Raw genomic sequence first — 19820 nt, 5'->3', positions numbered from 1 at the left:
AGGGGAGTCCTACCTGTTGATTAATGGGATTGTTTCAAAGCAGGAATCCACATATTTAAAGGTATAAAGAGATGAATTCACAATGAAGCTAAGGAAACAAAGAAGTCATCATATTTACAGACAGCTGCTGTCACACACACACACCCCTTTCATACTCCATTAAAGAAACAGCCTTATCTTTGCCCATGTGTTTGTGTCTAATGTGATACTCCAGCACTTCATGACATTGTTTCCAATGATACAGATAGCACAGTTCAGGCTTTAACAGAACTGATGCATAATTAGGCTTAAGTAGCTTTCGTCTCCCAGCTCCATGAGTTAATTACAGTTCTGTACGTGAATAAAATAGGAAAAAAATCTCCACTTTTTCTCCCATCAGCAAATTCATGTTCTGTGATGGGCAAAAGGAGGGGTTTTTGGAACAAACACTGCCTTCCCCTTCTCCCTTTGTCTGCCAGTGTCAATGTTACTGGAACTTAAATCTGCAATCTGCATTACACAGATAGGACTCTGCTATGTTCATCTCTTTTTTTGTGATGTTCACGTAGCAGTGACTTTTGAAAGATGTTTGGAATTACTGCTGGCCATGACAGGATACTGCCTAAATTAGAATCAGGCTCCAAGTATCTTCCTGCAATTAGATTATGTCATATGCCATATTCTTACTCATGGCCTGGGAAGGAGAATGCAAGGATACTTAATATCTGTAGATATTCAATTAAAATGAGTGCGTCGGACACACAGTGATCTGGCTTCTGCCTGCCTCACATCTAGCCCAGGCTAGCTCCTAAACGTTAAGAGGAAAGAAAAAGGAAAACACACATCATGCCCATACATACGCCTGCTGGCTAATAAGGTTACCTATCTAAAATGTAAAAAGCCATGCAGTTTACACTTTGTTTGATACAGTTTGGGTTAAGTTAATGCTAGAAAAATAGAATTCAGAAGGAGGGGAGAAAGGTTTGTGTGTAATAAATGGCAATTTTGCTGTCTCTTGAAGGTTGCATTTCAAGCATAACTGCATTTCTCCATGCACTCCAAACGCTTCCCTTTTCGGGTATTGGCATGCTTGTGGCAAAAGCAACCAAACCAATTAATTAGGCACACAGTGAAAGATGACATATGAAAAAAAAAAAGATTAGTCATTTCCATTCTCCAAATCCTTACTCAAAGCCTTGATGTCACAGCAATAAGCTAAGCATGAAAGGTTGCAGACTCCTTCCTTGCATGAGGGCAACACCAGCTGTGCAGTGCACACAGCTAGAAAGGCTCTTATATATTATATATACAACTGTAATCCAGAATAAATAGTACTGTCCTGACTCATAGGTGTATTTCAGCGTGGTTGTTGTTGGTTGTTATGGCTGGAGAATGCTTGCTTTTCATCCCTTCTGTCCCGCCCTTGGAGACATCAATGAACAGCAGCCTGGGAGTCCACAGCGTCAGCAATATCCTTTTGTATTCCTTCCGAAAATTCTGGTTAAGAAGCCCATAGATCACAGCATTGAGGCAGCTGTTAAAATAGGCCATAAAATAGCTCAGGACAAAAAGCCATTCTGGAATGTGTGGCTGCACTTTGGAAGGATTAATCGAAACAGCTAGGCCAATAAAGTTTAATGGTCCCCAGCACACAGCAAAAAGGACGAAAACCACAAACATAGTCAAGAAGTTTCGGATGTCAGCTGCCCTGAGCTTCTGCTTGCAGTCTTGTCTCACCCGGTGTTTGACTTGAATCACCAAAATCCAGATCCGTAGGTAGCAAAATGTCACGACAGAGAGCGGGACAATGAAGTGAACCACCACCACTGTGATGGTGTACGATGTGCTCACCGTCTGGGCAAAGGTGCAGGAGTAAATCCGGGGGTCATACTGCAAGGAGCCAACAAAGAAGTTTGGCACAATTGCCACCACCGTGAGTATCCAGGTCAGGCAGAGATAGCAGCAGGTGTTCTTCAGGTTGAAGAGCTTATCGTACCGAAGGCTGTGGCAGATGTAGCAGTAGCGGTTGATTGCGATCGCTGTGATGTTGAAAATGGACCCGATGACACTTAAGCCCATCAGGAACCCACTTATCTGGCAGTGAACATTTCCCATGGTCCATCCATTGTGGAAGATGGCACTCAAGATCAGAGGGTACGGATAAACCGCAACCACGAGGTCTGCGACAGACAAGCTGACGACAAAGATGTTGCCTACAAAAAAGAAGAGACCATGAGAGATTAGTGTAGGTCCAGATGGACAACTTGCAACTCAGAACTCCTCTTTAGGCCTAAGTCTTCTCATGGGCTTCACTCTACTCTCTACACAGAATTTGAAACCCTAGGAAACAAGACTGTGCTCTACTAGTGACAGCAGTGGAGAGTAACCAGGCATGATTGACCTGCATGTTCCTCCTTGGGAATATTCTAAACTGAAAGTGTTACCCTTAACTTGGCTATAGCTGGGGGTCAGGTACCTGTGGTCCTTTAAGTTATGTAGGAGAGAAGGATTTTGCTCTCCTTGTTAATCAGCCAGCCTCACTGTCTCTGACCATCATGGGCCAAAGGCCTATGATAGGCAGGTTTTGTTCTCAGTGGTTTATTCATTTCACTGACAGCAGTTGCACAGGAAAAGTCTCTTTTGTTCTTTTGCATGTAAGCAGGTATGCATTCATCAGAATTTCTGCACTGTTCATGTTAAGGATTGTATGTTCTTCAAGGAAGCATGGTGCAACCCGCCTTGATGTGCTTATCTTATTTGGTCTATTTTCCTGTTCTTTTAAAGTTGTCCAGTGCAATATGGAAGGTCAGTCACTCCTTCACTGTCTGGTCCTGGGCAGAGAATGTGGTTAATAAGCTGCAGTCAGCCATCTCTGCAGAGTATGTGCTGCAGGTTGTTCATTTAGGCTGTACAACAAAGAGAGTTGAGAGTCTCTGCAAGTATAAAATAATTTAAGCCTTGTTGGATGGAAAATGCTGCACTGTGTGGGATAACACCTTCCAGCTCCACTGTGTGGAGCAGCCTCCAATGACCTGGGTGACCAGTGACCTCCTAACAGCACTTACTGCTCATTTCATGAGTCTGGTGTATTTTTAGGGAGGCAAAAAGCCTTTCTGTTCAGTTTGCCAGTCAGCATAGAGGACTGCATGAAGAAAAGGACCTCGAGGTCTTGTGGGAACTGGTGTAACTACAGGACCAGCTATAATGTTGAAAAGGACATCTGTCAATACGCAGCATTTTGATGACCTCAGTGTCACTTCAGCAGGAGCTCAACACTTCAGTTCGAGGACAGCACACTAGAAAAAGTGGTTGGTTCTCCTAACTCTGCAACTTTCATGTGTATCTATAGTGGTGGGAAGGAAAATATTGCTAGACAGCAGATATATATATACACACAGAGAGAGTATATATAGAGAATAGAGTTATGTGTAACACATTTAAGGTGTCAACACCTGTGCCCCTATGTGATACAGGCAACATCCCATCCAACTGATCACACCTGCATGTTCTCTTCAAACCCTCATATCCTGCTGTCTAGTAGAGTAGATATATATTTTAAAAAATACTTATAAGAGGTATTTTTCTATGGTATCCCTGAAGGGACTCTCTTACATCTCAATTCAACCAGGTCACAGGCTTTAGCACTTGGAAAATACACCCAAGGGCTGTCGGAAAGCAGGGCTGCATTGCTGTTGCAGTTGGGTCATGGCTATGTTTGTGCCAACAAAAACTATCAGGACAAGTCAACAGTTCATATCAGGCCACTTCATGCTGACCGGAAAGCAGTCCAGACTGGAGAATAGCCCTCGGCAGTGTGGAGCTGAGGCAGCTGACACAAAGTGTCACTTAAAAATAAGTATTAGCAGAGGTCATGTGAAGTGCTGAAATCTTTTTAGAAAGAAATTTTACATACACAGGTTTACCACAGCACACAGCTTCTGCGTCTGCTGGGCCTCAGTGCTGCTTTCCTGCTGATTTAATAACTTACTGAGAGCCTTTTAAAATGCAGCTACTGAACCTGGTCCCCATATAATTAACTCCATTTATGCCCATTGTCAAGGACAGAACCAACTGTGGTCAGACTTAGTGATGCTGCAGGCACCCCAGAGAGGGAATGCTCTTCTGCAGCAAAACTTTTATTCACTCGATCAAAAATATGCACTTCAACACAAAGAAAATGTGACCCCAGCACCAGAACTTCCTTTTGGAAAGCTTTTCTAAAATAATTTTCAACAGAACAAAACACAGACAGAGAGGTATCAGCAATCCAATTTAGGAGACTTCCAGAGCATGCTGGAAACAGGCTCCACTAAATGGACTGTAACTCTCCCTCTTCACCAGACCTGTCCTACTTGGATACACACTTATACACAGCCAGCCAGAAAGCAAGTCTCTGCCTTTGCTGGGCATGAAAGAGACACATTCAACATCCAGTTCCGAACCAGGCAAAGCAGAACAAAGCTGAATATTCCCTACTTAAAACACCACATTTGTGGATTTAATCCAAAGCATAGAAAAACCATAGGGAAAATTACTAGTCTCACTTCACTGCCAGCTGCTGGAAGAAATAAGCCGTCTCTGCTGGTCTTTCTTCACCAACTTGAATAGTTGGGAGGAAGTAAAAATATAAGGAAAAAAAAATCTATAGAAATAATATTCACAGGACGGACATTGTAGTTGGGATACAGTCCAAGAGCACAGTATTGTGTGTATTATTTTGACACCACTTCATTGCATGTTGCTCCAGCAGGGAGAAAATGAGACGGTTTTATCACGAAAAGAATAATCTCCTCCACTCGGGGAGCAAAGCTGCCCTCCTCTGCTCTGCGCCTTCAACAGTACAGTCTCACCTCCCCTATCCACCAGCAGACATGGCCCAGGCAGGGTGCTGGGTGCCTGAAAATACAGCCAGAAAGGTTCATTCAGTACTATTTCACAGAAATAAACCCATCTTCCAGTTTATGTGGGAATGTGCTCAACTCCATCCTTTTCTTCTGGTGAGATGAAGGTCAGTCCTGGAAATCAGTGCATTTTTAATGACTGAGTACTGTAAAGACGGGGCTCATTGCATGCCACCAAAGCAGAACGTGCCCTTCAAAGTGTGGGAACTGGCTATTGGCTAATTATTAAAATAGGAGTAACTTGAGTTAAACACTGCTTTAGCCTTTCAGTCCCTGGTTTGCTATGAGACCACCACGTGCTGAGCCCTGCACCAACAGCTTGTGTCCTTCCCTTTGTAGGATGAGGTTGGACCATCCTTCCCAAAGACACTGTAGAATGGGAAGCCATCTAATATGTGGCTTTTAGGGAAGGTGAAGAGCAGTCTCCTGCCAACAATCTTCATTATTGTGTTTTTTTACATTTCCCACTATAAAGCAAAGGAGTCTGGCCCATAAATAATGCCAGCAGGACTTCATCTCCAGTTGAAATTTATCTGATTCTGCAACACTATTTTCAGATGTATCTTTTTCTCTTTGTTGGCATGTGACTATATTTCCTTATTAGCTTTCACATTTTCCGTCCCTTTTTTAACTTCTACTTAGTATAAACTGGCTCATGTGCCACTGTGCTCCATTCCCCAGTTATAGAATCATACATGAAGAGGCAGGAATGGTGGAGAAAAGCAAGTGTGACACAAGGATACTGGTAATACAAACTTGTCCACATTCTCAGAGAATTTATAAATCCTTGTACATTACAGAAGTCCAACACAAAGCTACAGATTATAGAGGTACAATATACTGTTCACAGTATAATCCACAATTGTTTAGGGAAGAAAAACCTAACTCCAAACAATCTGAAGCCCATCTGCAGAGCAGATTATAGGCACGTGCAAATTATGCAAAAGGGAATTTATCCCAGAACATCTCCTGCCCTAGCACTTCTATCTTTGAGTTCCCCCTCTGCTCCCATAAATCTATTTCTGCCCACTCCAGCAGTCTGCTCCTGTACTCCAGCAGTTCCCTGGCCCTACCTCTCATTCTGCCTGGATTATCCAACAACACGGATTATCCAACAACACAGGTTATCTGAGGACTTATTGTCAAGCCCTGGTTCTAGGAAATGTGAAAATACCTCAATGAATTCTGCAAATCAATAATCCACATACGTAAAAGTCTTCACTGGCAGGCTGCCCCAACAGCACCTGACTTTCATCCAAACAGGTATTGTTCAACAGAGATTAACTGAGCATCACTGTACAAACACCAGGGTCATTGGCACTGCCTGCCTCAAGAGGCTATTGGAAATCCCCTGGTGTCCAAGCTCCAGTTGCATAGATCCAGCCTCTCCCTACTTTTCCCACACAGCAGCTGTGGGCTGTCCTTTACAGACTGTGGCTTATGTATCCTGAACCTAGAACCAGGGTTAAAAGGTGAGGGGGGGAGAAGGAGATAAAATATTTTTCTGAAAGTGGTCACTTTTTGCACATCTCAAAATGTCCAAAACAAACACCCAAACCTCTTGTTCCTTTGTTATCCATATGAAGTTATTTTACATTCCTCGCAGAAGTATTACAGAACTACAGAACTCTTTCCTTCAGGTGAACAAGAGATGCTCAATGCAACCTGAAGTTAGCACTCTTACCTGTACACCCAGTGCTGAAACTGAATTGTCCTCCTGAGTGACAGGATTTGCACCAAAGCAGAGACACAGCTGTGCAGATCAGCTTCTGCTCACCTGGAACAGTCCAGCTCCAACTGAGCCTGCTGTCCAGGCTGCCCCTTCCTCCCACCCTCTGTGCAGGGATTCGAGTTGCTCCCAAATAGACAGTGCCCAGCACAGCATTTTGAGGCAAACAAACCCACATACAACAGGCTCAAAGGCAGCAAGTGAGAAGCTGACCCATGAGCACAATGGCTGAGCGCCATGGGGCTGGCTCACTGCACGAGCAGTCACCTTGCTGTTCCAACCTCTTCCCAGGAGTGAGATCAGACCCTGGTGTCTGTCCAGCTGCTGCCAGATTAACTGAAAGCTGTAGAAAAGCAGGTCTAAAAACCTGTACTGATAAAAATGTGCTGATACACAATAACAAAATGCTGAAAGTTTATTTATGCAACTGGTATGTTTGCTGTGACTTCTTACTACTATAACTATACTATAAACCACAGCTTATAATAAAGAGAATCTTAAACTTTATGTTTGTTCATTCAGGTTTTATAAAAAAATCAACAGACTCAGATCTTCCAGATAAACAGGAATTAAGACACACATCAACCTCAGAGATATATATATATTGAGGTTCAGTAAACAATTTAACAGGCCATGACTGTAAAGCAAGCCTCCGACGACCACTTACCATAATCTAATACTCTCTGTTTAACCTTCCAAAGCTTATGCTCACTGCAAAACAGAAACAAAATGTACTGTTTGCTCCAAGCAAAAAAATAAACTCATAAAAAGCTTTATTCAGCATGCAACAAGACTTTATTAGCTGTGATAGCCTCTTTTTCTTGTTTGTTTTTACCTGCCACTTACTGTGTGATTGCTTGTATGTCACTAACCTCCAGCCTGCAGATGTGAAGTGTGCTCGGTTCTACAAACTAAGTGGCAGTTCATAGAAAACACTTTCAGATCAATTTTCTTCTTTTTATGACGTAAAGATACCATTGAGTATGTGCAATCATATTGATCATGTACTGCTGTAATTAAGTGGATGACAATGCTGTGGTGTTGGGGGATGCTGAGCCTGCAGCCCTCTCTCTGACAAGCATTTCTTATGTCACAAATTCTAAAGGGTCATTCCTGGGGGAGACAATATTTACCCCATCAAAGTGCATTAAGAACCATCCTTCTGTAGGGGAGCTGACCCATTGCACTTCTCCTTACAAGCTCCTGGCTTCCAGGGCAGTGTGAACACCACACACAGTGGCACAGGAGGAATGCCAGACTGTTGTCATCTCTTTCCACCATTCTGATAAGCACTGATACATCTGATGTGCCCACACGACAGCCCAGTGTATACTTACCCATTTTGACAACTGAAAATGTTTGACAGGGAGGGGAGCACAAGTGAAAATCAGCAAAATTCTCACTGAGATCCAGGCAAAAGGAAAAAAAAAAGAAGAAAGAAAAAGATTTGTTGTTCAATCCACTAATCCATAAATTTTAATTGAGGATTTTATTTGTGTATTTAGGGAATATGTTCAAAGAGAGAATAAACAAAAGAAAGGAAAAGGCATTCAATTAATTATCTGTTATCATTACTCCATTAGGATTCAGAGGGGGATAAAGTGTGGTTTCCTGCAGTTAAACAGACAGTGCAGTTGGGCTGTCAGCTGCTCTCAAATCCTGACTGTGCTGCATAAAATTATACAGAGCATAATAACAAAAAGGGCAGGAGGTATTGCCAACCCACAGCATCCTTAGGATACAATATTAGACAATGTGGAAATATCCAATTTAAGGACATTATGAAAGTCCTAAAAAATGCATGAAACTCCAGAAGAATTTAACTCCTAAAAACAGTCCTTTGAGATCTATCTCTCAGCACAACCACGAAGCCACAGAACAGCAGTATGCTATGGGCTACCAACTGTTATCTGGTTTGCTGGCATCATTCCTGTGGGAAAACTGTGGGCACTTGGAGCTGCTCCCTTCCTCGTGGCAGCCCTGCAGATGCACAGAGCAAGGCCAAGGCAGTCCCCAAAGCAAACTCTCCTCCTCCTCCTCTGCCTTCCTGTGGCCAGGCACTTATGCATTGCTTTGGCATCACCAGCTCCATGAGCCTTCTCATCAGTACATCACTACAGCTGGGAAAGCTGCCTTTCCCTCTGGACCTTTGAGAAAGACTTGCTTGTGGGAGGAGGAGAAAAACCTCACAGTATTTACTGTAGAAGAAAGGACCAGCCCCCTAGAGCTTCAATTACATTTGTTATGCACCATATATTACCTTGGCTGATGGCTAAAGAATTGCTTACATTGTCAGGTGAAGGACTAGATTACTGGATTTTAGACTTTTAAGTCATGACCTTTTAATTGTCTTGCTGCCAGAACCATACTTGAGCCATGCCTTCAGCCACTCTAACTGAATGCAGCAAAGGGCAATAGTTGGCAGTGTTCACACTCCAGAGATTCATAATTTTCATTTGGCTAAGACCAGCCAGATTCACAGCCTTAGCTGAGCCCAGAAGTCTTGGAAATGGGCTGGAAAATACAGAACAGCCCTGTTTGCACAATTTTGTATCTTTCCTTATATCACTTACCATTACACCAGAAACAATGTAAAGGGGAGGATTTTTCTCTTGCTGTTACACAGATGGTAGCTGGACATTCACTCTCAAATGAATAAAAATTATTTTAATTATGTCTTCTTCTGAACCCTTAAAAAGTGGTCAGCCCTCTTTTGGTACCAATGCAGAGCAACTTCCCCATCTTCAGAAATTCAAATACTTTCTAAAGAAAAAAGACATTTTAACACCATCCCAGGGAAACAGTGTTTGGCAAGTTCCCCTGTTATTACCTGTTAATCCTAACACATCCTGCTCACCTTGGGCACTCCTTCCTGAAAAGGTGATCTGAATATAGTATAGAGAAAGGGGAAATTACATAAAGCTGACATTTTACCTGCCTTCAACATTTTTCAAGTTTCTAAAATACAATTCAATGTTCATTAAAGTGCCTTGTAATGACTTCTTCCTGTGTTTTCCTGGAAGTTCTGACCCTTCACATGAGGGAAAACCACAGTGCTGTAATTCTTATGGATTTCTAAACTTAGCTCTTGCTAGTGTGATGTTTTTCCTGGATGCAATTATGGCAACTGAATCTGCCAGTAATGGAGGAGGAGTAAATGGTGGTCTTGATCCAGCTCCTAATAAATACAAAAGAAGTGCTAAAAAGTGTCCTTTCTCATTATGTGCCCCAGATTTCTGTCATTTCACTGTTATATCCACCAAACCCATCACCTGCAGTAACACTGTGAGATAGTGAGCCAATCCACACAAAGTCTTGATTCCTCTCTGTATCAGTTCCAAATTCTTGGACTAAAGATGGACCTGGAAACACTGCCTTCACAGCACATCCCAGCAAGACTGATGGAGAGCAAGTGTCAGAGTCAGGAGGCCCTTGGGGCCACCCTCGAACCTGCCCAGAGTGAGAGGAAGCCTCAGCACCTCTGCTAGTGTCAGGTGACCTGCAGAGCCCCAGCTGCTGCATCTGACTGTACAAGGACAGCATGGCTGGTGGCTACCTACTCCCTAAGGCACCTTCTTGTGGACACAGACGTCTTTGGGAGGAGTCTACACAAAACCCTATGCAGCCAGAGGCGAGTCCAGGTACCCAAACTAGCACCTGACACCCTGGATACCAGTGTCACCCCCTGAATTCCAGCTGTTTACCTGCCTTTTCTACCTGAAATCCCTGCTGAATGGCACTATCCACATTCAGGCTGTGTAGGAAGCACAGGCCAGTGCCCTTATGTTTACCCTCCCACACTGGCCACATGGGCACAGGGATGAGCTCTACCAGCACGCATGAACTCCAGGCCCATTATTTATCACCTGGTTTGTAAAGCGCTCTGAAAGACGGAAGACGCTGTATAAACATAAATATTAATTATTTCCAGCAGCCATTGAAATGACAAACCAACATCCATCCTCTCCCAGTCCCAGCAGCTGTACCGCCACCATTTGCCATCTGTTACTATTGTAGGAAAAAAAAAAAAAAAAGTCAACTCAGGCTTAATCAACTTAATAATGCTCTTTTGCTACTGGTGTTGGTCAAAGTGTGTTCCTGGAAAGGAGCTGTATGCAAGCGACCTATTCCTAGGCAGCTGTCAGGCAGAGCATACAGTCAGATAAGAACACACAGCTCATTTTAGTGATAAAAATCTTGTCTGACTGCCCTGGAGAGCCCTGCTGAACCACCACAGCTGAGCCCAGGAGCTGCTCCTGCTCCTCCCTGTGCCTCACCAGCACAGTTTGTTGACTAAACCTTAGTGCCAGCACCAGTCACTACACCCACGGATATCCACTGCAAAGGAGCAGATGCTACCCTGCCACAATTAACAGCTTGTCTTGACCTCCCAGCCTTGACATCCCAGGGATGAATCTCTCTCCAGTCTCAGCTCTTCCTACTTAGTTGGTGAGAATGGGAGGTGTTTTTTTTCTTTACAATTCTTTTGAATTGCATATGGAAATGATGAAGCTACTAAAAAAATAGTCACCACACAGAAATGTTTCCATTGATGAAGGCCATTTAGCATTTAACTCATTCTGAACCAATTCGAGGTTACCTAAATGAAGGCTTGGGTGTTAGAGCAGTAGCTGGGTGATAATCACCTGTGCTTCTGCACAGCATTTGACACTAGAGTTAGGAAAAAGAAACATAATTTGGATCCAAATTATTTCCAAGGTGATAGCCTAGTTGTAGGCTGCAGCACAGTCCTGGTATGCCTTACAGTGAGTCCTGTGCTGCAATTGATTGGCTTTTCTTCAGAAGACCTTAACATATTTTTTCGAACAAAAATACCCATGGGGTAGATCATAGAATTCCTTAGAGCCCATGTTTTTTTCTCTTGTGGCCTCACACTGAACCTAGCAATGAAGCAGGTACAGCTACAGTATGTACACACAGTGGCGATGAGGCTGGAAGAGAAATGGTGCCATGAGGGACAGGAAAGCAGCACGACTGAGGGCAGCTGTCCATAGTCAGTCCTCCAAACCCAGCATCCAGCCCCATGGCAATGAAAAAGGTTGATATACCTGAATTACTGTTCATCCAACCTTCACAATCTCCTAGGAAGAGGAGTAATATTCCTTACAAAACAGATGGGCAAAGAAAGACCACCAAGATGTGATGGCTTCATCAAGACTATGTGAACCGTGAGAGACATAGTGCATGCAAGTACAAGAAAAGAAAGTAAAAGAAAATCTGTTCTGGACCTCCTGGTTCATTCATAACTATTTACTAATCCCATTGGAAATAGAGAGTTACTTTCACCTGCAAACACTTTAGGGACTCTGATACAATTACATCGGCAGAAGTCCAATGCAAACAGTTAAAATTGGTTCAGTAAGAATATAATGATACTGGAAAATAAAAAAATTCTCATGTCCTCATTTTCCCAGAAAGGAGTCCAAAAAACAGTGTTTCCCAGAACATCAGCAAAAGTTTCACTCCAGATATTCCACAGGGTTTACAGAACTCATGTCAAGCCTGGGTACAGGATGAACAAGAAACGATCGATAATATGAGAAACTTGGACTAGGGAGTCCCAAATGTATTGCTGGATGGCATCTGCTTCTGTTCTTTTCCTAATGATTTATGAAACTTAATCATCTTTGAAGTGCTATGTATGGGTCTATAAAAGGAGAAAAGATGTTTCTGCAGTAAAGTCCAGAATAAATGTGTTCCAATGTGAGCCTGTGTGACCAAATGGTTCAAGTGGGTGTGCTCTAACACTGATCTCAATGGGAATCTAGTGGTGGATAATACCCAGGTGGCTTGAAGGCAAGTAAGACTCCACGGGACTGTGACACCTCAATTACTGGAGGAACTTAATGAAGTAAGTAGTCAGACTTATAGGCAGCAATACACACTTTCAAGGGTAGATCTCACACTTGTGGATAATATTTGATGAGGCTGGCAGACACTTCCACTATCAACAGCTTCCAGTAGAACAGCATTGCTGGATTCTGCTCTTATACAAACTACGTTTTGCCCTCAGCAAAAAGGAGGGGAAAAAAAAGCTCCAGAAAGAATAAAAAATGCTGAAAAAAAGGCCATCCACATAAGCCAAAGAAACTCTGACGTACTTAGTACAATTGCCTAATCCTGGAATACCCCCGAGTCCTACTTTCTAATCTGCAGTGCAGGCGTACTTTTAGAGTTGTATAACCACCATCAATTGATGGTGCTTTCAGTGTCCCCTTAAAACTTTTCCCCTCCTCTCCCTTTTTCTCCCTAATGAACTTTTCTCAGCAAGAAATAAATCACAGACATTTCTTCTCTCTGAAACTACTTAACATCCACACCTCCATACTTCAAAGTGGTAACATGTTCACTCGAGCCTCATGATTCCCATCAGGAGCCCGGGAGGTGAGGGCTGCATGCAACCCTTTAATGCTAACCCTGAGTAGACCTTTCAAGCCAGTTGGTGGTTGGTAAAGGAGACTCTGCTCCCCACCTCCATGTTTGTATAGCCAAGGGAGTGACTACAAAACCCACCAGCGACAACAGAGCTGAAGGGACCCTGGGAGGTCGATTGATCAGCCCCCTCAGCCACACCTCTTAAAAGCTGCTGACAAGGAGGAGCCTTTCTTCACTTGGAACAGGCTGCCTAGGGAAATGGTGGAATCACTATTGCTTCAAGTGTTCCAAAAAAGTGTGGATGTGGCACTGGGGGGATACAGCTTAGTGGTGAACATGGCAGTGCTGGGCTAATGGTTGGACTTGATAATCTTAGACATCTTTTCCAATCTTAATGAATCTATGATTCTATGATTTCTATAACTCCATTGCCCTTACTCAAATCTAAGCTACCTTCCACCCTGCTTGCTACCATAAAAAAGAAAAGAAAAAAGCTTTAGGCATGTGCTGGTTGAGTGAGCACAGAAACAAAGGAATAACTCAATAGCACCTTCAGTGTGAGATCTCTCCTCTGGCAGGGGCAAAACAGAGGAAGAGCTATACTTTTCACACTGCCTTTTGCTCCTGAAGTGCTGGAATTTCTATCAGTTTTAGAGGTCATGCTTTCACTTGCCACCCTCTCCAAAGACAAGAGAAATGGTCAAGACTGCTAAATTTCTAAATGAAAAACCTCTCTCACTCTATGCAATTTCTGAAAAGCGCTCTTCTCCACTCCTATATTGCTTTATCTAACAGCTTTCTTTAAAGAGCTGTCATTCATTAAGCATAAGATATTAATTCCTGCCTTCAAGTCTCTTCAGAGCCATTTGTGACCCTCCATTTCCTCTCCTTAGGATTCCCTGCTACTTTTCATTTAATTGCTGAAACCCCATGTTGTTATCTGTCCCCAATAAAGTAATTTTGTTTATCAACTAACTCCAGAGTAAGAGAAGTCTTAAGGATGAAATGAAGCATGGGCTTAATACAGAGTCTTCTAGGGAGAAGTATTTGTAACAAATATCGATGCCATACATTCATCATGAAATGTTCAGGGTAGTTGGAATATCACGTATCATTAAAGATACTTTTCTAAGAGGGGATTGGTTTGGCAGGGTTAGAAAGAATGAGGGTTTATAGTCCTCAGCAGAAGTGTAACACAGATGTATCCAGGTAGGGAACAAAAACTCACAGCATGTTGCCCACCTCCTCCTTCACAGGGAACCCCAAAAGCAAGTTTTTAGAAACACTGAGAGGACAGGAAGACATAAGTCAAGGTTAAGTGTGCCTTACAAAGATCTTTGCAGAAATTCTGTCAAAAAATTTTCTTGGCACGTTGCTGGCAATGGATGAGACCTTTGCATGTTAATGAGTGGAGTTCGGCAAATAGTCTCTGCTTCCCAACCAGAGCTGGCAGCATGGGGTGATACGATATGTATTTCTCTGTCAGGCATGGGAGCACACCAGTGTTGGTTGCACATTCATTTAGGCAGTTCAAGAAACATCTTGAGAGTATGGGAGTCACCTTCAACCTGGCAGGACTCCCTTGTACAACAACCGTGAAATGTCTAACACTCAAATAGCTCAGCCGAGTTCTCTACGTACTCTAAGGAATCAGGGGGTTATTTGTAACGTCAGAGCTAGCAGGAACCAGGATTTGCAGCTTCAATAACAGATTTACACAAACTAACAGAGCCCAGCTCTTGCAGCAAACTCTCCAGTCTGAACCACTCATGAGCCTCCCCAGGGTCACACTGTGCCCGGGCTATCACGTCACCCAGCTCTGGCTGCCACATCTCCCCGGCTCCAGGAGGGGAGGAAGATGAACCCCAAGGAGCATGGGCGATGTCTGCTGACTCAGCAGGTCTCACAGCCCTCGTCTAGGAGCACAGTGGAGAAACACACAGTGCTTATTGCACTGCAACGAAAAACAAACCCTGAGTGATCGCCAGAAGCCAGTGGCTTGGCACTGGGAGCACAGGGCGGGGAGTTTAACTGCTAATTAGGACAGGGCAACAGCAAAGGGTAGAACAGGGGAAGAGGCTGGCTTTGGCTCCCTCAGGAGTTGAAAGGCTTTCCCAAATTCAGCCACATAACACATCCTTTAAAAGGAGAGCGATGGCTTCTTCTATGTTAGCAACAAAGCAGAAACTCATGCCAGCACTGCCTTCTGATACTAGCTGTCCTTTTATCATTTATTCAGGAATAAAACTCTCACAAGGCAGACTTATATCAAATGACAAATAACAGCTGTAGGGAAAAAAGTGTTGCACTTCATTAGAACTCTGTATGACTCTGACAACCAGAAACACACTGCCAAAGTGGCAAACACAGCCGAAAAGACAAGAGAGATCTCACAGCAGCTGTTAAACCAAATGGGAACTTGTTAAAATTAAGGGCCATTTTCCCTCTTTCATATCTAGTCACAAAACACCGTGTAAAGAAATTCAACCTCTTACAAAGACAGACTGAGTCGTTAGTGCAGAAGAGACGCGAGACCCTTGCAGTTTTCAGATTAAAAGGTAAAAGTTAACACCCAAGCAGTCCCTAAAACCCTATGAATATGTTAATCTGGTATCAGCTTAAATCCTCCAATATTAAAGTAATAAATCTTACCAGACTGAATTTTACTGCTGTTCACTTGGTGTTAGAATATTCCTTTGTAATATGCAAGTATTCAACATGGAGGATGCTGATGGGCCTTTAGCAGCAACAGTGATGCCATCCTGGAACAGACCACACGTTTCCTTGTTCCCAGAGAGGTCAAGGCCACACCTGTCACCAAGTTATCTGCCCTGCCAAATTCTTTATGCCACCAGGCACTGGTGACATGTGACTGGTGACTACACCATGAAAGCAGCTGGGATTGCCAGGGGGAAACAGGACTGCACAAGGCCTACACAAGTCACACCTGGAGTTGATTTTGTAGAGGTACCACAGCAACCATAGGAAAATACTCGTGGCTAAAAAGTATCCTGCAAGCCAAGCTGTACATTTTGCCAGAAGGATGCTGATTTCCAGAGGGGAGAGGATGATTTTGCGTCAGTCAGGCCCCAAATAAACACTGACAAACCAAGCAAATTAAGTACATAACCAGCCAGCCAGTTCCAGATTATCCCACAGCGGGGGAGTGCAGTGCTGACAGGTTTTGTTCTCTATTTCTTTAGAGGGCAGGAGGTGATTGCACTGTGTAATTCTGCATTTAATTAGTAAGAGCTAGTCTTATATTGAAGAACTGAATGTAAGGACAAACGAGAGACACATTCTTGTTTAGAGTAAGGATTTTTCCAGTTAATTGCCATGTAGCATGAGCAAACTGCTGCCTCTGCGTGTTTCAGCCTCCTGCTCTGCCAGCAAAAGACCTGCCTCCCTTGGATTCACTGATATCTACAAGTATGAGGATGTCATTCACTGGAAGGCAGAACAGAAATTTAAGTATTTCCGACGTGCTCACCTTCTGGCTCTTGGACAGTTCTCCCGCACTGAACACTTCACTCCATGCAGCCCTGTGCAGAGCAGGCTCAGGAGCCTGTGATATGCAAAAACAACCAAAAGAAGTGGGATAAAACTGGGAGATGCACATCCCTGTGTACCGGTCCTGGAGTTCCTCACAATCCCCCACATCGGGAGGAGTTTAAATGAGAAATGCTGAATGGTAGCACATGCAACTTTAAATTCCATAGGCTCTTCCCACCAACTCTATGGAGTCAGGCCCCCTCCATGGTACCAGAGGAACATTTGCTGCTGAGAGGTTGCTGCTAACTTCAAGTGAAACTAACTCACCTTCAATGTCTCAGGTTAGAAGATGAAAACTCTTTATGGCCAAGAAGTTATTAGCAGAAGTCTCCTCTAAACCAATACTTTTCCCCAAATCCCTAGCTGCTTCAGCAACACCAGCAAAGGCAGGGATAGATGTTGCCATATATGTTTCTTGGAAGAATTTGAAAAATATAACACCAGGGAATTAGCAAAGAATCTACAAAAGATGGACATGTTAGAAATATCTCGAAGGTAAAAAAAGTCTCCATCAGTGGTTAGACTTCAACTGACACCAGAACCTCTGTCCATGACGAATCTGCAATCCTCTGTCATATGAAACTGAGGAAAACAAAGACTGCCAAGACAGCCCCAAGCAAGCACACCATGGAGTCTGGAACAGGTGTCCTGAAAGGAAACTCAAAGCTGGCACTGAATAATGATGGACACATAAATATGTGCAATTAATAGAGGCGACTTCTACTACAGGCATGTTCTGCAGTAGCCTACAACAACGATTAGGACTGCATTCCCAGAAATGAGTTTTCAAAGAAATGGTACATTCACAGAAGAAGAAAAAGTTGCCATGAAAAAATAAAACTAAATAAAATCTGCTTTAAAAAATTTTAAGAGGGCAGTAAACTTAGTTTTAAGCAGAGCAACCACCATGTAATACTGCAATACAGCAGTGAAATTGTGGGTTCAATTGTCACCCAAGGGAAAAAAAAAAGTTAAGATGAAGAGGCTGAAGTGGTGTTAGCCAACAGATAAATCGGTTGACTAATGGATTTGATGCTGACTTAATCTTCTGTTTGGCAGCGCTCTGAAAAGCCTGCTTTTTTGCCTTTCCTTACCTAAATGAAAATAACCTATTCCAGAAAATTAAGAGCAATTTATCAGGCCACTGAAGACAGACTGCTTGTTTTGATCTGGATCTGTATTATTCCATCCAAAACACAAGATAAACTTTGTAATTTAAAAAACCTGAAAATGGATGGATTGGTGAAGTGTGGCATCTGGAGTGTCACTGCTCCTTCCTCACATACTTCCTGGCACACTCCAGCACACAGGTTGTACAAACAACCTTTTGTTTGGAACAAGACTGTTCGGCTCCTGCTACAACACAATTTGTTCTTCATTACCTCAGCAAATGTAATTTCCAGTGCATCAAACAAGAAGAAATCTGGGAGCAGAATATTTCACTGTGACTTCAAGCTCTTTTACTTTCATTATAACACTGAAATGTTGGGTTGTAGTTTTTTTCCAATAAAGTTTTACATGAAAACCTTAATTTCTGAATATGTCAAAACCAGTATTTTGTTCTTCCTCACAATACAAAAAAAATTTTTTTTTCTGCAAAAAGAACCTGGGAAATTGATTACTTCATTTTCACCAACAAAGTTTCCTCTGTAAAACATTATCATCTTGCTCTCATTTGAGGATCTGCAGTGCTGCCATTGCTCACTCCCTGGAAGAAAACACATAAATGCATCTGCATCTCAACATTTCAGACACTCACTGGCTTGAAAACCAACAGGGAAAAACCTAAGAGTAAGAATTAAAGGCCATATTTTCTTCTAGTATTAACTGGTCACATTTTGAAATGAAGGCTGACAAAGAAAATTTGGCTAAAGAATTGTCTGGAGCCAGAATGCTCCATCACAAAGGAAATCCTCTCAGGCAGAATCCCAGTTTGGCACATCTTTCCTCTCAACCTTTCAGCTCTGCCCGCAGGATACAATAGAAATAAGCAGTTACCCGTAAAACCTTTAATGGTGATTTTTAACTTGGGACATGAAGTAGGGCAGGAGGAAACATGCTCAAGAATAACCAAAAGACGAAAGGGTTTTAAGTGAGAAAAAGGCTGAGGAAAACACATAGGTTGCACTATGTGCCTACATCAATCCAACTGACTGGGATTCCCACCCTCCTGCAAAACTCACAGATATAACTACAAGGCCTGGCATCACAAATGAAAGCAATGGGAACTGATGAGTAAAGTGTCTTCTCCTTCTGTACTGCCTGCTTGCTGCAGAGTCAGCAGGACAATTCCCTCTCTAAAGTGAGGTTGCATTCAATGAATAGAGAAAAATCAGGAGTAAGAGTAGAATGTGCAGGACAATGCTTAAAACTGCTGCTGGTTCACTTTAAACTCAGAAGCCACCCTCAGATTCGTTCTGGGATGGATGTGATGGCAGAAGGAAAATGACAGCCCCTCCCAATTCTATTGTTTTCATATAGGATTGGGCTGAGGGAAGACAAAACCCAGGAGACAGGTTGTGAGGGAGGAAAGGAACCAGGATGGATGGAATGCTGGGGAACTCAAGGGAGTGGGGGCACTGCACTCTCTCTCTAGAGACCCAAAAAGTACAGCTTGTCTTCAACTTTTGACACTTTCAGGGAACCATGCAAGACCCCTGTCAGCAGCAGCACAAGGCTCAGCCCTGCCCTTGCAGACAGCAGGGCAAGGCAGAATGACACATCTGCATTTCACATTATCCATTTAAGCCAGGATTCACATTTTTCCCCTCAGATTGCTGTGTGATGGGAAGCCGAACCCAGTTCTCACTGAACTAGTGTGACCTCTGCAAGAAGAAGCAGTAGGTCTTAAAGCACATGCTCCTTCATTTCCCTACAGACAGAGCTGGAAATTGAAATGCTCTGTCCGCAACACGCAGCCCGACCCAGGCCACGGTGCTGGAGACTGCGTGGGAACAAGCCCTCTGAAAACAAACCAAACTCTGCTGGTTCTTGGAAGTGTTGGGTCCACTCTCTTTGGGCAGATGATGAGAAAGATGCTTTGTGCCTTACCTCACCACGGTGCATCCTATGGCATGTTTCGGGATGACATGTCCACATCACACACGCACTAGCTACAGGCTATGACAGTACCTTCTTCTCTAAAGATTCACCCTCCCTCACTTATGCATTCTCCTGCGATGTGTAAATGGTATATAAAGATGGTATCAGGATTAATTTGGATTGTTATCCATGTACAGGGGTTTGGAAAGGAAGGCAAAGCT

General features: G+C 43.2%; 1 protein-coding gene across 1 annotated transcript in view; it reads right to left on the bottom strand.

Moving 5' to 3' along the window:
- Positions 1-898: 898 nt before the first annotated feature.
- GPR50 (G protein-coupled receptor 50) overlaps positions 899-19820 on the bottom strand; it is a gene marked incomplete at its 5' end in the record, with an annotated part of 39326 nt that continues 20404 nt past the window's right edge. The window contains one exon of the mRNA XM_082289527.1: positions 899-2192. Within this exon, the coding sequence (XP_082145653.1) occupies positions 1324-2192 (869 nt within the window). The 3' untranslated portion in view covers positions 899-1323. The remainder of the gene's footprint in view (positions 2193-19820) is intronic.

Source organism: Coloeus monedula (genome assembly GCF_965178545.1).
Source record: "Coloeus monedula genome assembly, chromosome: 12".
Lineage (NCBI taxonomy): Eukaryota > Metazoa > Chordata > Aves > Passeriformes > Corvidae > Coloeus > Coloeus monedula.
This window is presented reverse-complemented; position numbering and strand designations above follow the sequence as displayed.